Source organism: Thermobia domestica, chromosome 10, assembly GCF_964235325.1.
Source record: "Thermobia domestica chromosome 10, izTheDome1.hap1.1, whole genome shotgun sequence".
Taxonomy (NCBI): domain Eukaryota; kingdom Metazoa; phylum Arthropoda; class Insecta; order Zygentoma; family Lepismatidae; genus Thermobia; species Thermobia domestica.
The window spans coordinates 113,450,361-113,471,698 of NC_137463.1; the positions used below are offsets into that span (position 1 = coordinate 113,450,361).

Below are 21,338 nucleotides of genomic sequence, written 5' to 3' on the forward strand. Positions count from 1 at the left end.
TAGAGTTGTCTAGAACGCCTGATAAAACGAAGGTATTGACGCAGAAGGGGCGGTTTGTGTGGATGAAAGGTAGAGTGAGGTATGTATTTTGTAGATGCATGATGAATGGTGTCTGTGATAGTGTCGGTAGTCGGGGGCGGAACAGTTTCAAAAGCTGTATCGATGAGGGAGCGTTAATTAACCCAATCGGCCTTGTCGAAACGAGGGATGGCGTGAGCGGGAAGAAATTGATAGTAGACAGGAGAGCGTTGCAGGAGCAGCGACAGTTTAATGGGAACAAAATCGCTTCCAAGCGGATCTAAGACCGAGATCGTGCAACGGTGAGAGAGATTGGATGATGCTATCACCACGTCATGTGTGTTATTATTGACGGGGCGAGTTGGTTTCGGAAGAGAATGAATAAACCCAGAAGTTTGAGTGGTGATATAGATTCGAAAATCCTGCTGTTGGTCTGAGCGGCTATGAAATTTGATATTGGCCATAATGATGAAAGAGTGGAAATGTACAGAGATGACATGGAAAAATCGTGCGGAATGGGATGACCAGGGCGAACATAGAGAGTAGCGAAATTGACAGATATATGTCTAAAATAGAGAGTGAGAATGAGATGTTCAGGGAGTTTGGGAACAGCAGAAATATGTTGTCGAAAACGAGTGCTGGGAGGAAAGCCGCTGGCAACCCCAACATTTGCACGGCGTGCTGGGAGTGTGTTATCATGGCGAACTATCTGATCGCTGGAGGCGCGGGGACGCGTGGACTCAGATATGTTTCGCTGAGGAGAAAAAACTAACATGTTCTTCTCTGAGCAGTTGCTCAAAGAAAGGTTGGCGTTGGTACAAGGAACGGATATTGAAAAATAAAAAGTTCAATTCCATTATGAAAGCAATGAAAAAATGAGTTTCTGGTGGGAATAAGTAAAATGGTTACACAGCTGTCTGGAGCACACAGACTGAAAATATACAGTTGGACCAGAATGGGTTGCTTGAAAGTCGACGTTAAGGATGGCTTTGGCTGTTTCTTGAACCTGTTGTAAGATGTGATGTCGAAGGAAAGAGTGGATATTCTGAAGAGTAACAGTAATAAAAGATAGAAATTCATTAATAGTGATCGGTTGATACACAGATGATGACGGAGGAACAGTAATATCTTGAGTCCCGTGAGGACGCAGAGGGACAACGAGTTCTGGCTTCAAAGGTTCGGCTGTGGGTCTGACTTTGCATTTGTAGCTGTATGTTGGATGTTCATGAGAACCACAGGTACTACACAGTGGAGGTTGCTGAAGATTCGTGCAGGTTTTGGTAATATGAGGTCCGGAGCAGAAACCACACTTGGGTGTGTTCGGGCAGTGAGAAGTATGGTGCGAGTTGTAAGTTTGACAGGTTTCGCATCTGACAGAGAGGGGTGCCGCAGATTTAGAAGGATCAACCCATTGTCGTTTTCGATAAATATAGGCTCCGTGCAAGAGAAGATTGTTAATAGTTGTTGAGGAATTTGTAAACACACGGACAAGAAGGGTTTTTGATGCATTTTTGGTTTAGTACGATGTTCCTGTCTTTTATCCATCTTAGTGGATACAACAGAAGTGTCGGGATCAACAGAGGATCGTCCTTAAGAAGACATAGCGAATGATAGTGCAAACACAAAGATGATGCAACGAATATAGGTATCAGGTAGTAGGTTGAAGACCACCCATTCGGATAGTGGTCTAGGTGAGGAAATGCCCCAGTCTAAACGTGTTGCAACGAGCTGCCCTTGGCTGAGATAAGTCTGATAGCTGTTGCTGAGAAAATATCTGACGAGCAAGTCCCAGAATCGAGGAAAGGAGTACAAAAAGCAACCCTGCTGACGTTTGGTACGTCGCAGCTGATTTCGTCATCACTATCAACCTGCAAGATGACAAAAGCTTCCTTTAAGGGTTACGGGAATAGGGTAGCCTATTGAAATCTTTATTCGCTAGTTGAGTTTTATCATGAAGAGAAATAATTTCTTACTCCCAGCCTTTAGAGGGTTACGTCCTCTCCTTGGCATGGAGTTTATAGTATTTCTATCGATTACAAGATAATGATATGTGAGCAAAACGCAGTAATCATGAACACAAAGATTAGTAAATGCATAATAAATTCATAAATTGTTTCTGGAATAATATATATAACAGAAAGTGCAGATATATGTTTGAGGTTCTAAGATACTAATAGAAATGACAATACATAATAAATATAATAGAATAAAGAATAATGATGATTATGAAAAATGAGATGAAGTGGTTACACGTCACAAACAGATGTATATTAGCAAGACAGATGAAGGGTTAAATCTTCTGTCCCGGGGCGGCTCGGGACTAATGAACACTTTACAAAGCCCTTGTTAGTTATGAGGATCTCTGTGCTAAGATGAAAAGACATGATGAAGATGATGATCAATGTCATATACTTCACATATTTCCCTTTCAGCCGCAGGAAGATGTACACATAGATAGATAAGAAAATATTTAAAGTTGAGTTTGTATCGAATGCTGATTCGGTGCATGAGTCGGTGTGAAGAATATCCAAGAATAGTGAATGACCTGTTTGGATGCGAGATGTTATGTACCTAAGTCGAAGTTGTGCAAGATGCTCGGTGATCTTTGGAAAGTCTATATATTCATACGTGAGCCACGTTGGATATGGAAGTTTAATTCGGTATGCCAGTCGAATAGTATGTCGTTCAAGTAGGTTGAGTTTTTCATAGAAAGAAACAGAAGCATTGCACCAAGCGGTATGCCCAAAAGTAAGGATCGGACGGAGGAATGCTTTGTAAACATGAAGCAAAGTATCAGCTTTTAGTCCCCAAGTTGTTCCTCTGAGACGCCGCAAGAGATTTAATCTAAGATTGCCCTTGTCCGTTAGTTTTTTCAAGTGAGCTTTCCGGGTGAGCTTTGAATCGAAAACCACGCCTAGATAGGTAACAGTGGTGGAAAGGCCTACAGGGTACCCATCAACAGTTAGTCGTAAGAGAGTTGGGTTTCTACGGACTTTGGAACGACGCTTAGGCGGTAGAAATACTAGAGCTTGTGTTTTCTTGGAGCTGATCATTAAGTGCCATTTCTTACACCACTTGGCGAAATTATCGAGTGTTCCTTGCAAAGCAATGTTAAGCTGCTGCACAGTTTTGCCGAGTGCAAGAAAAGCTGTATCGTCAGGATATTGAAAAATAAAGACGTTGCGTGGTACAGAAGGGATATCGGACGCATGAAGAATATATAATAAAGGACTAAGAGCTGATCCTTGTGGTACACCAGTTAGAGGTAAAAAGGGCCAGAGAGTGCTGTACCAACTGTAACATAAGCAATGCAATTTGAAATGAAAGGATATATTAACATGAGATAGCACACGGAGATGTTGAAGTACTGTAGTTTTTAATAAGGCCGTAATACCAAACCTTATCGAACGCCTTCTCTAAATCCATGAGAATAAGACATGATGGTAAAGCTTTGTTATATTGGTTAGTAGTTATTGTGCTGAGAAGTAGTTAGTCGTTTATGGAAAATCCAGGACGAAAGCCCACCTGATGGATAGGTAACAGAGAAATTGTATCAAGGTACTAATGGAGTCGGCAAACGAGAATTCTTTCCAGTAACTTACTGAATACTGAGGTGAGCTGGATGGGTCTGTAAAAGGTTACTGAATGTATAGGTTTATTCGGTTTGTGAAACAAATTTTGGAGTCTTTCCAATCTCAAGGGTAGAAACCAATTTTAAGTATGAAATTGTATATTGTTACTAGGAGTAGTAGGAGTGATGGCGGGGCTTGTTTGATGTGTCGGTAAGATTTCGAATCGATCCCAGGTGCTGTATTTCTTTTCTGCGTTAGTGCCGTATGGAATTCATCGACTGTGATGGGTGAAGTAAGAGGATGATCTGGGTCAATGACGTGCTCCGTGGAAGGTTGTAAGGCAGGAAGACAAGATATATCTGTCCGTTCACAGCGTTTGGTAGCAGCTGATGGTGTAAAAATGGCCTGTAACTGAGCAGCAAATGCAGTTCCTTTTTCTGCGTCAGAATGAGAGGAGTACCGTAAGCTATAAGATGGCAGGTTATTGTAGTGCTTTTACCAACAAGCTGATGAAACCGCTTCCAATAGCGAGATGGATGAGCTTCCTCGGATAAGTTGTTACAAGTTCTTCCTCAGTTTCTACGTTTATACGCAACAAGATAATTACGAACCGCTCTTTGCCATTGGTGATGTAGGCGTAAATATGCATCATTCCCGGTTCTATAATATTCTCGAAGATGTTATCGAGCTTGCTGTATAAGTGGAATGTAGGTTGGTGGTAATTTCGGTCTGTGCGGATGCACTTGTTCTGTCGGAATATGGTCTTGAGCACTAATTTGTATGGCTTTAGTGATAGTTGTAACACAGGAAACCAACTCAGTGTCATTAGTTGGAGGCGTTTCACAATGAAAAATGCGTTCAAGATCCTGCCGGAAAATAGGCCAGTTAGACTTATCATATCTCGGGACATGACGAGGGGAGATTTGTTGGCGTGGTAGTTGTCTTTGAGTTAGTGTGAGTTTTACTGGATGGTGGTCGCTCCCAATTGAGTCAAAAACTTCTAGCTGACAGTCTGAAAGAAGACTCAGAGAAGTAATAACAACGTCCAGCGTTGTCTGACTAACAGGTCTAGTGTGCGAAGGAAGGGCATGAAGATGAAGATGAAGATTGTCAGTTAAATACTGTTAAAAATCTGCTTGTCACTATCACTTCTACCATGATAATAATATTTCGATAATTATTGGCGAAATCGAAATCGGAAATATTTTAGCGGGATAGGTTGACGTGGTTGAGTATAAATCGAACTAAAATTGATGATTATAGACTTAAAGTATATGGAGTAAAGAAGATATTCCGGGTAAGTACTGAAAGCTGGCGGATTGTACGATCTAACTGGATATCTTGGAGAAAAGCCTATTGCAACTCCACCTTGTGCACGAGCCAAGTGATCATGATAGTCTTGGCGTTGTAATTGATAGCCCGGAATGAGAGCTGGCATATTGGTTTTAAAGAGGTTTCGTTAAGTGCAAAGACATTGATATGTTCCTCCAACAACAGTGCTTCTAATAATAGTTTATGTTGCGAAAATGATCGAATGTTAACAAATAATGAAGTAATACCCATAATGAAGAATACCTGCGGATGGTATTAAACAGCAGTTTCCAGTGATCCAATGTGAAAATGAACATAATTGTTAGAATAAGTTGCATGGAGATTGATGTGAAAGATTGATTTTGAAGCTGAGATAATGTGGTGAAGGATATTGGCTCGCTGAAAGGGAAAAATATTTTGAAGCACCAAACTGATGTAGCGAAGATCTTCGACTGTTAGCGGTGGTAAGTTTGATTGGTTAGGTTGAATTGTCGGCCGTTTTTAGTGGTACTGTTGGCTCCGGGTGCTCTGATTTCGGTACTGGTTTTGTTTTGCAACGATAGCTATATGTAGGGTGATCAACACTGCCACAGGTATTACATTTAGGTGGTCCTCGTAAGTTGGAATATACTTTGGTTTCATGTAAACCCGAGCAATAACCGCACTTAGATGGATTGCAACAAGCTGCTGTGGTATATTCATTGAATGTCTGACATTTTTCTCATCGAATAGGTAATGGTCCTTTTGTCTTGGATGGTTCAACGCGATGTATTTTCTTCTAAACGGGTGCACCAAAACGTAACAAGTAATCAATACTGTCCTGTAGAAAGTACACGGACCATGTACGTCGGACCTTTATTATTCCTAATACGAATGCATTTATGCATTGAGATCACTTCTTGCTTTAATTCCTCTTCAATTTCTGCATCGGTAAGCTCTGGAGAGACTCCTCTAATAACGACTGATAGAAATGGTGGATTCCGAGGTGGTGGAGGTTCTTTCTGCCGCTTAACCGTCAGTTTTGTTAGTTTTCCGTTGTTACCGAAGATTTTGTAGGAGGATTTGTTGCGAATAGTAATTCCAAAATTCGGATCTTTAGATTTCAGAATGTAGCCGTTTTTAGTAGGGACAATTTGGACCAGAGTATCCCGAACCTGTGGAACATATTTCATGATTTGCAGAAAAATCAGATTGGGATTAGTGTACTTTGTGTCGTAGTCTGTGAGTGTGAAATGATAGAGAGGATCAACATTCGATTGTATTGAGAATGTACCTTTAACCCCAGTAGCAATATTGTCATGCTGTGGAATGAGTTCTACATCCATTGAGACCGTTGGGGACCGTGATCGTATGTGTTTTGCTGACTATGTTGAATCATTAGATGGATGTCTTTCTCTAGATTGCAATGATGTACTCAATGATGTACCGGACGTAGAAATACTTTATAGATATTGAGTACAGTTGTTGGACTGAGACCCCAAGTAGTGGCTGTAAGACGTTTAAGTAAATTAAGACGATTGTAAGCTTTGGTGGTGATGTGATGCAAATGTGCCTTCTAGGTGAGATGTGTGTCTAAGACAAGTCCTAAATATGTTACTGTTTTGCTGAGTGGAAGAAGTGTATTGCTGTCTGTGAGATGAAGGAATTTGGGATTTCTCTGTACTTTTGTGCGCTTTTTAGGGGGTAGGAAACTATGATTTGTGTCTTGAGAGCGTTGATCTTTAGGGGCAACACTTTACACCATGGACAAATTAATCTATGACGGATTGCATAGAAGTATTTAGTTAATGGACGGTTTTTGCCCAGCGCTAAGAAGGCGGTATCATCTGCGTATTGGAAAACATGTATATTATCGGGCAGAGTTGGAAAGTCAGCTACATAGAGAAGATACAATAGGGGAGAAAGAGACGATCCATGCGGTAAACCGGAATGAAGAAATATTGGATGAGAGACGGTACGATTAATGGTAACATGCTAGGTGACAGAACAGGACATTATATATGAATCTGATGTAAGTAAGAGGAAGACGAAAGTTAAGAAGTTTATATACAAGGCCATGATGCCAAACCTTGTCAAAAGCTTTTTCAACATCAAAGAGAATTAAATAAGATGGCCAAGAAGTATTATAGTGACTTGTGATGTAGTTAAGAAGGCGGAATAACTGATCATTAATACTGAAATTTGGACGAAAACCTACTTGATGTGATGGTAATAAATTATATTTGGAAAGATGAGTATGAAGATGGTGTACTAGAATTTTTTCTAAGATTTTGCTGAAGATTGGAGTCAATTGTATAGGTCGATATGAGGAGACACAGTCGGCGGGTTTGTTGGGTTTGAGAAATATCAGTACCTTTGAAGTTTTCCGCTGTAATGGTATATAGCCAGTGCAGAGGATGAATGTAAAGATGAGAAAAAGAATGTATAATACTGACTATGGACTTTCCTTGATATGTCGATATGAGATGTTATCAGTGCCAGGTGCGGTGTTTCGTTTTCGTGCAATAGCTGTGCTGATATCTTCTGGAGTGATGGGCTTTGTAAGAGGCGGATGAGTAATGTTTTGTTGAAGATGAGGTGCAGAAAAGCCGAAGTTATCTACTGGGTGATTGCGAACTGCATGTTCGGGAGTGAGTGGTGTAAAGATATCTTGGAGATAAGTGGCGAAAGCGTTTGCTTTGTCCAGATCAGAGTCTAGAGGTGAGTCATGGACGATGAGCAGGTATGAAGTTTTGGTATATTTGCCAGAGAGAGCGTTTAGCCGTTTCCAATATCTTGTAGGATGAGATGTTTCGGAGAGAGAATTGGAAGTTATGATCCATTGTCTTAATTTAAAGTCTTTAACATAATTGTGAACAGTGCGCTGGAGTGTTCGGTGATGTCTAAGTTGCCTCTCGATTTCCTGTGTGAGTATATTCACCAAAGAACTGCGGTGAACGTTTTACCATGGCAAGATATTGAGGTGGAAGTTTAGATTTGTGTGGTGCATATTGAGATTGTGGTATATATTGTGCAGATGCTTGATTAATATGATTGGGGATAGTCTCTAATGATTTATATAACTCTGACTCTGTTTTAGGAGAATTTAGACCTTCGAGATGTTCAGTGAGGTATGTTCGATATTTCTTCCAGTCCACTTTGTCATATCGAGGAATCATGCGAGGTGGTGGGGCGTCGAGATGTCGAGGGGTACGGCATTGGATACTGAGTTTTATGGGCACGTGGTCACTCCCGAAAGGATCGAGGACACCTACAGTGGAGCGTGGCATTATAGAGGCAAACGTGATAGCGATATCGGGCGTGGTATTTGATTCAGGTCTGGTTGGTTTAGGAAGGTGATGCAGGGTGCCTGTCGTATTGGTAAGAATGAAATTCAAAAATTGAGTTTGCATTCTATTGGAACGACTATGGAAATTTATATCAGCTAGAATGACGTAGCGCTGAAAAGTGCTTGATATGTATTGAAAAATGACAGAGGAATTGGATGCCCTGTGCGGACGTAGATAGTGGCCACTGTAATATAATCGGATTAATAGTAAAGAGTGATTACTAGATTTTCTGGGAGGTTCTGAATTGCTGGAGTGTGGATACGATATGGGATGTAAGGTGAAAACCCAACACCTACCCCGCCATTTGCCCGACGTGCTGGTAAAGTATTGTCTTTGCGAATGATCGTATACCCTGTTATTTTGAATTTCATTTTAGGAGTCACATGTGTTTCGTTAAATAGAAAAGCATTGACTTTCTCCTCGAGTAACAGTTGTTTAAATAGTACTGTATTTTGTGGGTGCAGAGACAGCGTATGTTAACAAACAGAAAAACAATACCCATAATATCAATACTGTGATGAAATTTAGATTTGTGAAGATGGGAATGTATGAAAGTAGGCAGTTGGACCATTGTAAGTCGCTTGAAACTGAAGATGGAAGACTGATTGAGCAGCATACTGGACGTGTTGTAAAACTAAGGGACGTGCAAACGGATGGATGTTTTGTAGAGTAAGAGTAATGAAAGCAAGAAGCTGTTTAATAGTTATTGGTTGATCAGATGTGCTGGGTTCGGAAGCTTGATTCTGTGCGTCATGCATTCTAAGTGGAACTACTGGTTCAGGTTTTGCTTCTTCTGGAGTAGGTTTGGCTTTGCATTTATAGCTATATTCTGGATGACGCACAGTGGGGCGAAAACGCAAAAAGCTGGCCAAAAGTAAAAAAGCGAAAGTCAGTAATATAGGAATTTTTATGTAGTTGGCTAGAGTGATGCTAGAAGGGCCCAAATCCATAAATAGAATAGGGTTTTTACTTTATTCCGACTACCTGAGCCACTCTTAAATAAACCCTTCAGCAGGCCAAATGCGTAGAGAACAATAAAAGAATTGTGACGCGCCCGTTGAAACAGTTGTAACTTTCGAACGCGTTCATAGTTTTTAAATCTGTAAAGTTTTCTTATATCAGACTGGTAAGTAGAATAAGTGTATGAAGTGAAAAATTAATAATAATGATGTAATAATTTATAATTTGAATCGCAAATCAGGCAAAATTTTCACATTGTTTATATATTTTATCAACTTAAAGCGTTGAAAACATCATGTGCACCCTCGTGCACCACATTCATATTTTGTAGAAGGGTAGTCTGAATATTAATTATGCTGTCGACAAAACCGTAGCTGCCGAAACGTGCCAATTACGAAGCGTGTTGATGTTAATTATTGTTCATTTAATGTTACAGTGACAAGCCGTTGCAGTTATCATAATCCAATCAAATACCAATAATTTTTGTCATTTAAGTAATAATACATTTCTAATAAATAAGAACGTAAATAGCAAGTAATTGTTCATCAAAATATGTGAAAAAAGTGAATGTTAAAGATATATTGCGAAAATTACGAAGTATGTTGACATTCCTTTTATTCCGGCATTTTGGATCCGCCATTTTGTTTTTTCAACTTTAATTGCAGAATCGTAATCAGCAACCTCAATAACCCCTTTATCGCCACTTTTGAGAACATTTCTACGACTATTTCGACTTTTCCAAATTTTATTCAGCCATTTTGGATCCGCCATTTTGTTTTTTCAACTTTAATTGCAGAACCGTAATCAGCAACCTCAAAAACCCCTTAATACAAAATTTCATTCAATTTGAATATAGTTATCATATTTTGGCCAGCTTTTTGCGTTTTCGCCCCACTGTGTGACGTTGGTTTCAGGTTTAGCACTCAGGTGGCTGTTGCATATTAGGACAAGAGCGTGTATGATGAGGGCCACCGCAGTAGCCACATTTAAACGGATTTACGCATTTATGTGTAGGATGAGTGTATTCCTGGCAACAGTCGCAACGTATAGGAAGAGGAGGCGATGTTTCGGATGGTTCCACTCTATGTCTTTTCTTGTATATGAATGCTCCATGTTCAAGCAGGTCGTCAATAGTTTCCTGCGACTCGGTCAGTACCCTGACCATATAAGTAGCTCCTTGATTATTTCTAATGGGAATGCATTTTTTGAAGGTGTAACCCTCTTGGTGTAGTTCCTCTTCGATTTCTTCGTCACAGTAAGACGGTTGAACACCGCGGATGACTACGGATAGAATAGAACTTCGTCTGGGTGGTGGCATTTGTTTCTTACGGTGGTCGTTCAGTTTTGTGAGGTTTTTTTTCGAATATCTCAAAACTATGTTTGTCTCTAACTGTTGTTGCGAAGTTATTTAATGGAGATTTAATGATATATCCGTTTTGAGTTCATGTGATCTGTGTGATTTCAGACCGTGGTCTGTATTTGAGAAGTTGCTAGAGTAGAAGTTTGGTGTTCCGGAATTTCGGATCATAATCCTGGAATAGAAAGTTGTGAGTTTCTATCTGTGGTTTCTGAGGAAATTGTTGAATGCCATCAACAATCATAAAGCGAGAGCTGTTGTCTGAACTGGCGATGCTTATATTTTCATCATGATGTTTTTTTATGATGTGGAGATTTTGGATTAGATGCTGGGTTATCGTCAATAGGATTACCCTCTAATCCTTGTTCGTTATCTGAAGTTACAAAAGCGTCTTTGTAACTCTTGCGCTTCTCTACCTTCGTAAAAACAATAGAATATATAGGAACTGCAGCTGGAAGACCAGGATGTCGTCCACTGGTCATAGTTGCCGGACAAAATGATTTCTAGAACGCTGTGTATGTGTGTGTGTAGCAGATGTGACAAAAGTACTTCCACGAAATCCGAAAATTGTTAGAGCGACCAAAACTATAAAATAAAAATATTTTATTACTCTTCTGCTATTGAATCAATCAATTCAAAACTTTCAGTATATATTTACCACATAACAGAAAATGTCCATAAATTTTCTTTCTCTCCTAGAACCCAGCGTTGCCATCTAACAATAGCATAAAATCGGTTAAAAGGAAAATTTTGAGGGAAATTTTCAAACTTTCCCTCCTTTACTTTCCTCTTGTGTGTACTGCTACAAGTAAATAATGTAAGCTAAAAGCCTGTACTATTGCAAACAGAACGAGGTATAATTGATAACTTTGCTACAATTACAGCTTGAGCTAGATATATTTAAAACGATCACAGAGAAATTTAGGAAATACGAAAGGACTATTCAAGATGGAGGCCATTACGCAATACTGGCCATGATTCAGAACATGTGATCAACTTTTTTTTTAACACTAGAGATAGTAGAGTTCGGGAAAATAAATAAACATTCTGGCTCTCAAACTTCAAACAGAACCTTCCCAGCTCCTGGATTAATCATTTAGTTTCCCAAGAATATATTGAAAAGGGAAAGAAAAAAAGAAAGAAACTAACAAAAGAAGGTTGGGAAACCCCGTATTGTGCAAATGAGATGCATGGGATAAGTCGTGAGTGGGAACCCTTCACCCTTGGTGGGGGAATATTCATGAACCTATCAGCTTATATCTAATTATATATATATATATATATATATATATATATATATATATATATATATATATATATATATATATATATATATATATATATATATAATTCATTTCTTTCGAAACCTACAAGGTTCAATCAAACTGTAAAAAATTTTATATCGGACTTCCGAAGAAAAATAAAATAAAATAAATACATGACAGGGTTTATGATGTATGGAATTCCCAGTCACGACCCCCTTTTCAGTTTTATTAAAAAATAGAAGAAGAAGATGAAGAAAGGAAAATTGAGATAGGATAGAAGAGAAAAGAGGAAAAGTAAGAAGGTGAGAAAGAGGGAAACTGTTACTGGATATTTTTGAGAAATATGCTAAAGGAAAGTGAATAATTATCGAATTGGGATCATTTCCAATACCTATTGGGTGAATATTTGGTATTAAGGTGATCAAAGGTAGACACATGTTAACCCATACCTCCCAGATCTAGATTCATTTAATCCCAACTACCGAATTATCCCAATCTAGCTCTGAGATAGATGAGAAAGTTTAATTTAACAGTTTATTCAATATTTCCGAAAGTTCTCGACTAGTATCCAATATTTGAAAGATAAATGACGAAGTTGATGGCATGCTAGAACCGACCACAGAAAAAATCAGAGTAACACATCTTTGTCGAAGATTTTGACTCTCGAGGTTTTCTCAAGATGATCGTTCTATGGCAACCTAAAACAACCAGGGTAAATACCGAGCCCTTTACATAAATACTCGCATATATATATATATATATATATATATATATATATATATATATATATATATTCATATTACTCAATATAATAAATTTCACTCTAATATTAATCTTAGTATTTCGTCGACATTTAAATTCTACATAACCTTTTCATATTCAACAAGTATTCACATTCTCTTGGCTCAAAGCAAAACAAAAACCCTGACTAACAAAACTCTTTTTCTTTTCATAAGGTTGCAACATTGACATGTATATATAAACCCGATAATCAATAATAATTCAATTTACTCAAATCCGCGTATAAAGAAATGGTTGATGTTATTTAATAAGTTGACACAAGAGGTAGAAATGCAACAAATAGAACAGGCGCGTTACTTTTCAAACTATGTAAGCATATATATAGATGTATATACAGAGAAAGAAAAAATCAAGGTTATTTGAAACTACTGGGCCCAAACTACTAATACATACACACCATATACACCAATCAATAGAAAGAAAACCAGAAATCAGTAATCAATGGACATAATTTGTACGATCGATGAACAATAATTAAGTTTCTGGATATCTGAAATCGTAGTGTACCTTTCGTCAGTCCCTCCCATGGTGGGTTGAGTATCGTGAAAAACGGTAGTAAGTTGTTCTGAAATACCGTACCTCCACGAATTGTATCCCTCGATGTCTCAGTTAGTACATACGATCGAAATAAGTGATATGAACATTGTATGCTTTCATGAGTTTCAAAACCGGCGGAAGGTTGGAAATTAAAAAAAAACTTTAGAGAAGTAGAAGAAAGAATAGGTAAAAAGAGAGGAGACAGAACACTACAACTACGAAAGATCAGTGGTCGAATTTATGTATACAACATACTATAAACAAATATTCTCTTTTATGCCAAAAGGGGTTCGGCTTACCAAATAAATAGCCGAGAAACAAATGTCTGCAACGACGAGACGAGTCTGTGCCCTCGATGAGATTTTCGGAAAGACAAAGGCTTTAGGGAAATCCCACCACTCACCGTATCCGGTCAACGCCATTGATGACCCCGGAATCCACCGGAAGGTAGTGTAGATTCTTAATTTTGGGAATTTCAAAAAAAAAATCCTTCGACCTCTCAGAAACTAAGAAAGTCCAGAATAGTAATGAAACTAGAGTAATAGCTAAGATATCCCTAACGAGTAATTTGCCAAAATAAAAAAATAAATAAATAAACTGAATTTTGGATCGGTGATTTCAGTGACCAAACATCACCGATGGCTACCCTGGGCAGACATGCGAAGGTCTGGGATGTCGTTAATTTCCATCATCTAATTAAACTAAGAAAAGAAACGAAAAATACTTAAGAAGGTCAGGGGTCGACATCCGGGTACGCAATGGACATAAATATTAGTTTAGTAGCGGTTGATTTAATCGGATAGCCCGATCTGAGCTGTTAGCTATATGAACACTGCGCGGTAAATAAGGTAAGCAACGAAGAAAAAATCTCGGAGAGTCAATCAATGTTAAAGCAGTGGTGCCCACCTCCCCTCATGTCCATGACGCACCCCCCCTCAATTGTCTATCCGTAGGTGTTCTTCCATGAAAAAAACTTTTCGATTAATTTTTACACCCCCTCAAACATATTTATATAGATTTTTAACCCCCCAAATATTTCAAATACGCAGTTTGCGTCATTGCCCCCCTTGTGGGCACCCATGGTTAAAGGTACAAATGACCAAACCTGTACTTTTCGATGATAACAGGATATAGCAGTTATTTTTCTTAATTATCATTTCTGTCAACCTTTAAAAGTAATTCCCACATGATGCTACCCTATCTGATGAAAGGCTTAAGATCCGGGGCTGTTAGTATGAGGTACTTAAATACGAAGTAAAATATAATTCCAGGCTACACTTTGCTATCAGATAACAAACCCAGTTGAATGGATGCATTGGTGTAGGGGCCGAAGCGCAAGAGATGTATCATCAAGCATATTCGTATTTTCGATATATATATATATATATATATATATATATATATATATATATATATATATATATATATATATATAAGGTACACTGGGCCTATTCATTTGTATACAGGTGTCCTATCGTCTTATTCATTTTATATTATACTCATATAATCACTATATTTTTACATCTATTAATTTATTTACTCATTTCCATATACAAAGCAATACTTCACAGACACCCTGTTATGTGTATTTATGCCCAGGCCATACACTCATTATATTATACACTAACAAATCTATAATTATCATGATATGTCACACTTAGGCCGATACACGACAACACTCATCGAACTACAGACTCTTATTACGAAACACCAACTTATATTCACTTCGCAGTTTTGTTTAAAAAAAGTCATACGTGCACACACTAAAAGTTAAATTGTCAACGATGATTTTATTTCTGATTTGCTGATAAAACTAAAGCAACAATGGAATTTTTCTACAGCCACGGGAAAAGAGAATTTCATATTACATTTTGAAACAAACAGTAACATCATGTAGGCGTATTTATATTAAGAAAATAGGTGTTCTTGATTTCAGTGGATATTTTGATTGCTAATTGACATAGCAAGCTGTAATTTCCAGAACAGTAAGGTCTTATGCTATTTTATATGAATGTACACTCATATGAACCGAAAACCATGTCCACGGGATGTAATTTAAGAAGAAGGGGCCAAAATCAAACAATCTAGATCACTAACTAATGCGATGTCGTAATGTCAACAAACAATTGACTACCGAAAACGGACACGATGGCGCTGTAGTAGAGAAATAATTCGCTGTGTAGTAAAATATAGCCTTACACTTGCTAATCAAACCTATAATATTTATTCTGGTTTAGTTACTTTTAGTTAGAAAAATTGTAATGAGTTTACATACGTAACTACGCTATCCTCGCACAGTAACGTCACACATTCACACAAAACTACTATCTACACATAACAATATATATACTAAACCAAACCAAACCAAACCAAACCAAACCAAACAAGCAACATTTAATTACATGCATATTAAAGGCAAGTACCTGATATCTTATACTTAACACACACTACACTAAACTACTAAACCAAACAAGCACCATTTAATTACATGCATATTAAAGGCAAGTACCTGATATCTTATACTTAACACACTACTCCCTTGTCGGTATGTACAGTTGGCTCTATTAAACTTTAGGGGGACAAAATGAGAAGAGTAAACCCTAGGTCCTACTGACCTGACCAATCGTTTAAAGCATGTTTACTAGAATTTGATGCCCTGAGGGCACCTTAACAAGGTTTATGGAAGGACCTTTCCCCTGAGAGGGGAAAAGGCCCTAAAACAAACAATAACTAACCCATTCCCTGCTAGAAATGGTTCAATTTGGAAAAAGAATAGGAGCCCCTTTTGTTAGCTTAAGCTGCCATTCTGCTGATTAGTATTACAGTATTAGTACATGCAATTACTGGGAAAAAAATCACATTCACAATATACACCATAGAATGTACGAAACCAGGTGGTATTTCCCTAATCCCTAACTGAATTTGAAAAGATCAGAAAATCACTCTTCTATATTGTCTATCCTATTTGGGCAGCAACATGGCGTCCTAATAAACAGAAATCCGGAATTTCACAAACTATCCACTGTTTCTTTAATGAAAATGCATATTTTGGTGCTCCTAAACAGTTGTCAATCTTCTTAACTATTAAATTAACTTAGATTTTACCTTGATGTAATTAAACTGTCGGTCCTTTGTGGCAGAAATTGAGCACTTAATGAGCGGTGGTACTCCTTGACGCGTCCTTGCTTAGAATGATAATATTGCGCCGAAAACGAGAGGGGTTGAAGGATTCCTCTAATCAGGGCGAAATCTTTAAGCCGCGGAAATTACAAAGCGAATAGAAATTTGGTGAAATCCAGATATAACCGGATCTGAAAGTGACTCTGGACTAGTGCGAGGGGGTGAGGGAAAGTTTGGGTACCTGGCCAAAATCTACATTGGTCTGAAATTAAGAAAATTTATATCCAATGGCGGAACTATATTTCGGTATGACGTCAGAATGGTAAACCTTGTAACTATTCAACTTGTATATGCGAAAATGGGATTTACAATTAATCAAAATATAAATAAATATATTATTCAGTTAAAATATGATTACTAATGATACCTTTCGATTCATTACATTTAATTTGAAGTAAAGAGAATAAATAACTTGTGTAATTAAACCGAAATCGAATTTTAAAAAAATTCACTAGGTACAGGGTGAGTAAAAAAAAGTTGCCATTACTTTCATGATTTTAAATGATTTACGATATTTATGAAAATGTCTTATAATATATCACTGGCAAGTTAACTGTATAATTAAAATGTCATTATAAATGTAATCCTGATCGTTCAATAGTTTCAATAAGTTACAAAAAAATATTTTTAAGATGCATTTGTAAACTACACATAGATGTGTTGGTGACTCATTCCTCACTTTCTCAAATAATCCCCATTGAGATTTAGGCATTTGTCCTACCACTGCACCAATTTCTTCAAATCTTTTGAAAAAAGTTCCCATTATTTAGCACTTTCTTCAGAGTTCGCTTCATTTCATCTTTCGAAACATCTACCTTGCAATGCAGATTATATTTAGAAAAAACGGAAGTCAGTGAGCGCTAAATCGGACTTGTATGGAGGATGGGACAACCGTTCACACCCGAATTATTTAAATTTGTGTCTTGATTGTGCTGCTAGTGGGATCTGGCATTATCGTCAAGAAGAATAGCATTAATTGACAAGAGACCATGTCGCTTATGTTGAATTGTGTTTTCCACTTTATCGAATGTTTCACAATACCGGTCAGCATTAACGTTCTTCCTTGTTCCAAAACGTTCATAAGCAGAACGCCCTTGGATCATCCCAGGAAACGGTAAGAAACACCTTTCCAGCTGATCGACCCGTCTTGAATTTCTTGCTTACTATTTGGCTTCCATTCCACGGATGTTCTTTCGCATTCGAGAGCGTAATGATTGACCAATGTCTCATCCTATATCACAATTCGCATGAGGAATGCATTGCCACCTTCCATGTGTCGCTTAAACCTTCAAGGCTGCAGCCCATTCTCATCTGTCGATTACCACCAGTCAGTTGATTTGCAACGTGTACCTCAATTCGACGGTTTTCTTCAACAAGTTCATCCACCCTAGCAATGATCTGGTTAGTACTGGCGTTCGAAGATCGGCCCCGTTCAAAGATCGCACGTCGTCAATGCATATTCTGCCTTCATTAAACAACTTGCACCAATGGTTAACCATTTTTCACTGTCATTACGGAATCACTATGAATAACAGGAAGTTTTGTGTGAATGACATTAGGAAGTAAGCCATTCGCCTATTATTATCCAATAACAGCACGCACTTCTTTACACCAGCTTTCCAAGGGCATGCGTGCACCGTCCATGCTTCTGAACTTAGGAAGCGAGCACGCGTTTCCTGGACAAGCATTTTCTTTCCGCATTTGAGCGCATGCACCTTCAAGTCTGATAACGAATCAGTTATTGTTACTCATACGCGAAGGGTGACGCTTGTCAACCATGTGCTTCTTTTTAATGACGTTGCTTTGTACAATTTTTCATAGAGCAGGGAAAGATATATAGAACGTTCCTAGTATTTATTTTACTGAACAGATTTTTAAAACATGCAGAAAGCGAGTTGTTACCACCTCACATATATTGATAGAATATAACTAACAGATATATTGATCTTAACCTTTTTTGTTTGTTTGTTTGTTTGTTTTTCTAGAGCGTTTGGTGGGAGACAAGAGCACCAGAAACACAAATTAAGTATAAATACAAAACTGAAATCAAATTATGAATATGTTCATATATGTTTATTTAAATATTGAAAAAATACATAACAGAAACAGCTATAGCACAGCTTAGATTTTATTTTTTTATTATTTAACAGTTTTATTGTGTAAAACGACTAAATATATATTTATGTTTTGTACCAGTGTTCATAAAATACATCTATTTCTTTTAATTTAAGAAAATGAACTTCAAAATAAAGCATCGCTCCGCTCTACTTTGGCTCTACTACAACCCTGGTCCGGTCCTATCATCCTGAATCTTTCATATAATTTGAAATCGTTTTCCCGAAATATTGACTCCAACCTCATTTTTCAACCTCTGAGCTCTCATTGTCTTATTATTATTATTATTATTATTATTATTATTATTATTATTATTATTATTATTATTATTATTATTATTATTATTATTATTGTATCATCCGAAATGGCCAATATCAACATCAAATGGTAATTTATTAGAGAGTACAATTACCAGCTTACGTGAAGAGGATGCTAAACAAGAAAGGAAGCATAGCCATAACAATTTCATTTTCCGAATTTGTGTTTCTCTACTGTCTTTTGTCAACATTTTACTTTATATATGATTATATAATATGATATTTTCTATTGTTTCAGAGGAAATATGTGGACCATGTGGAACTTGTATATGTGTCGCCGGAAAAGTAATTGGTTGCAATGATCCATGTGCGGGAGGAAATGGACCTATAATTGACTTACGCCAACCGCCCCCGTTGACAAATCCAGGATTCCCAGGAACTCCGGAACAACCTGGAACGCCTGAATCAACAATACCTCCACGCTATATAGTAATTCCCCCTTCTAATCCAAGTCCAGGCACAGAAATAGTTGTCCGACCCCCTAAGAAACAACCTCTAACCAACTCACTTATAATAATTACAGAACCTCCAGGTTCAAGTCCAAATCCTCCGATTCGAATACCAATATATATTAAACCCCCGCCAAATGCTCCTTATAAACCAATGATAATATACACAGAACCACCTGAAGCCTGGAATCCAATGTCACCAAAAAAGATACTTGTAATTATTCAGCCTAAGATAGGGTCATATGAGCCTCCTCAAGTGATGATGATTGATCCTCCTGAAGGAATGAACCCACCATCTCCTCAACAGTTAGTAATCATCATCATGCCTCCACAAGGACAACCTCCAATTCCAACTATTATTTTCATAGACCCACCGCCTGATTGGAATCCTTTCTCACCAGATAGGCCAATACCGGCGGTAATTCTACCGTATCCAGGATCGCCTACACAACCGACAGTTGTGTTTGTATACCCTCCTCCAGGATTGATTCCAGGTACTAGTGGTCCGGATAATCCAGTTGTCGTTGGTCCACCTAAGCCAAAGAAAAAGAAACCCCCCAATAAACCCACAATAGTAATTCCAGAAGAACCAGGATATCCAGGTGACTCAGGAGAAGAGCCAGATGAGGAAACATGGGAACCTGGAAGCCCAGAAAGCCCAGGTTCACCTTCAATAGTAATAACGCCTCCTAAACCAAATCCAAAGAAGCCAGGTGAAACCGTTATCGTCATTCCTAATAAAAGGACTCCAAAACCGAAACGACCTCCTCCTTCACCTACTGTGTATGTACGCCCACCAAAAAGTACTGGTTTACCTGAAATTAAGATTTATCGAATTCCACATTCACATTCTCCATCATGCCCCGAAGAATCTTGTGAAATTGACAGTATAGAAGAACCAGATGAATGGGATCCAGATGGTCCTGGCTCACCTTCCAAGCCAATGGTTGTTGAAATCCCGAAATATGGCGGAAAACCAACAAATGTTTATGTGTTGACTTGCAGCACCTCAAGAAAAGCAAAAAATACTTGTCCAACAAAGGGAAATAGAAACTACGTTCGTCCCCCAGAAAATGGTGAAGTGCCTGATCAGCACCACTATCTTGTACCTCCTGAGTGTCTCACGGGAAATGTTTGCATTTGCTGTGGATAAATTTGTACGAATCAATGATGTAAATAATGCATTAATAATAATAAAACATATTAGTACGTGTAAATTGTATTGCTGCTGCAAGTTTAAAAAGTAATTCATAAGTTCAGTTCTACAATTAGAAAGGCGTAGTCTTACAATATTTTTGTAGTTTTACAATAATTACAATTAAATAGGTTATGCTAGCAGTAACTGTTGTTCTAATAAAAAATGTGCGCATTCTTAGTGCACGTATAGTAGGGTTCAATTCCCAGTAGGAGAGCATTGAGTGCATAATGGCGGTATGGTTTCAACCTTACCATGTTCGCTGAGTTACGAGTCACAGCTGTGCGGTGCCATTGTATGCATTGTATTACCTCTATTACCTCTGGTGCGTTTGTTGTATTTTCGTTTGAAGAGATTTTTAACATTACTAGCATCCACGTGCTACAGGAGTCAGAGACAAACTGTGACTCGTATATCACTGAGATTCAGTAGCGTAGCGTGTTATTCCGAAATGGGGATGCCAAAGTTAGTCACTTGTGCGATACAATACTACTAAAATCAGCAATACATAGCTATACCGTTGGGAAATATAGGGTTGTAAAAAATTTAGAGGGGAGGCCCCCTAATTGGTGGCCTAGTGGGGATACAGAAGCAAATGCGTGGATTACGTCAGAAGCCAATAAGCAATTGTCTCAGCTTCTTGTTAGCACTACCGTGTGACAAGAAAACTCGGCCCCCCTGTTGTATGAACATTGTTTCCAGTATAGTTCCCTTTATTTCTTTCTCGTAAGTAGCTTCTTTCTCCGCATACCATACTTCAATCTCGTTCTTTAAAAAGTCACCCCTAGAAATTTGTCGTCTTGAGTACGAAACTCAGGCGTCCATTCGTGAATATGGGCCTGAGTGTATACGTTATCATTTGAAGATGTAAATAGAAAACACTTAAACCAACAATTGGGGCTTGTTTCTGAGTATGTATTTCGTTGTCAGAT

General features: G+C 38.1%; 1 protein-coding gene across 1 annotated transcript in view; it reads left to right on the top strand.

The window, feature by feature from the left end:
- LOC145662062 (uncharacterized) overlaps window positions 1-20,399 on the top strand; it is a 58,112-nt gene extending 37,713 nt beyond the window's left edge. Inside the window, exon 3 of the mRNA XM_081727397.1 lies at window positions 19,001-20,399. Within this exon, the coding sequence (XP_081583523.1) occupies window positions 19,001-20,364 (1,364 nt within the window). The 3' untranslated portion in view covers window positions 20,365-20,399. The remainder of the gene's footprint in view (window positions 1-19,000) is intronic.
- The last annotated feature ends 939 nt before the right edge of the window (window positions 20,400-21,338 follow it).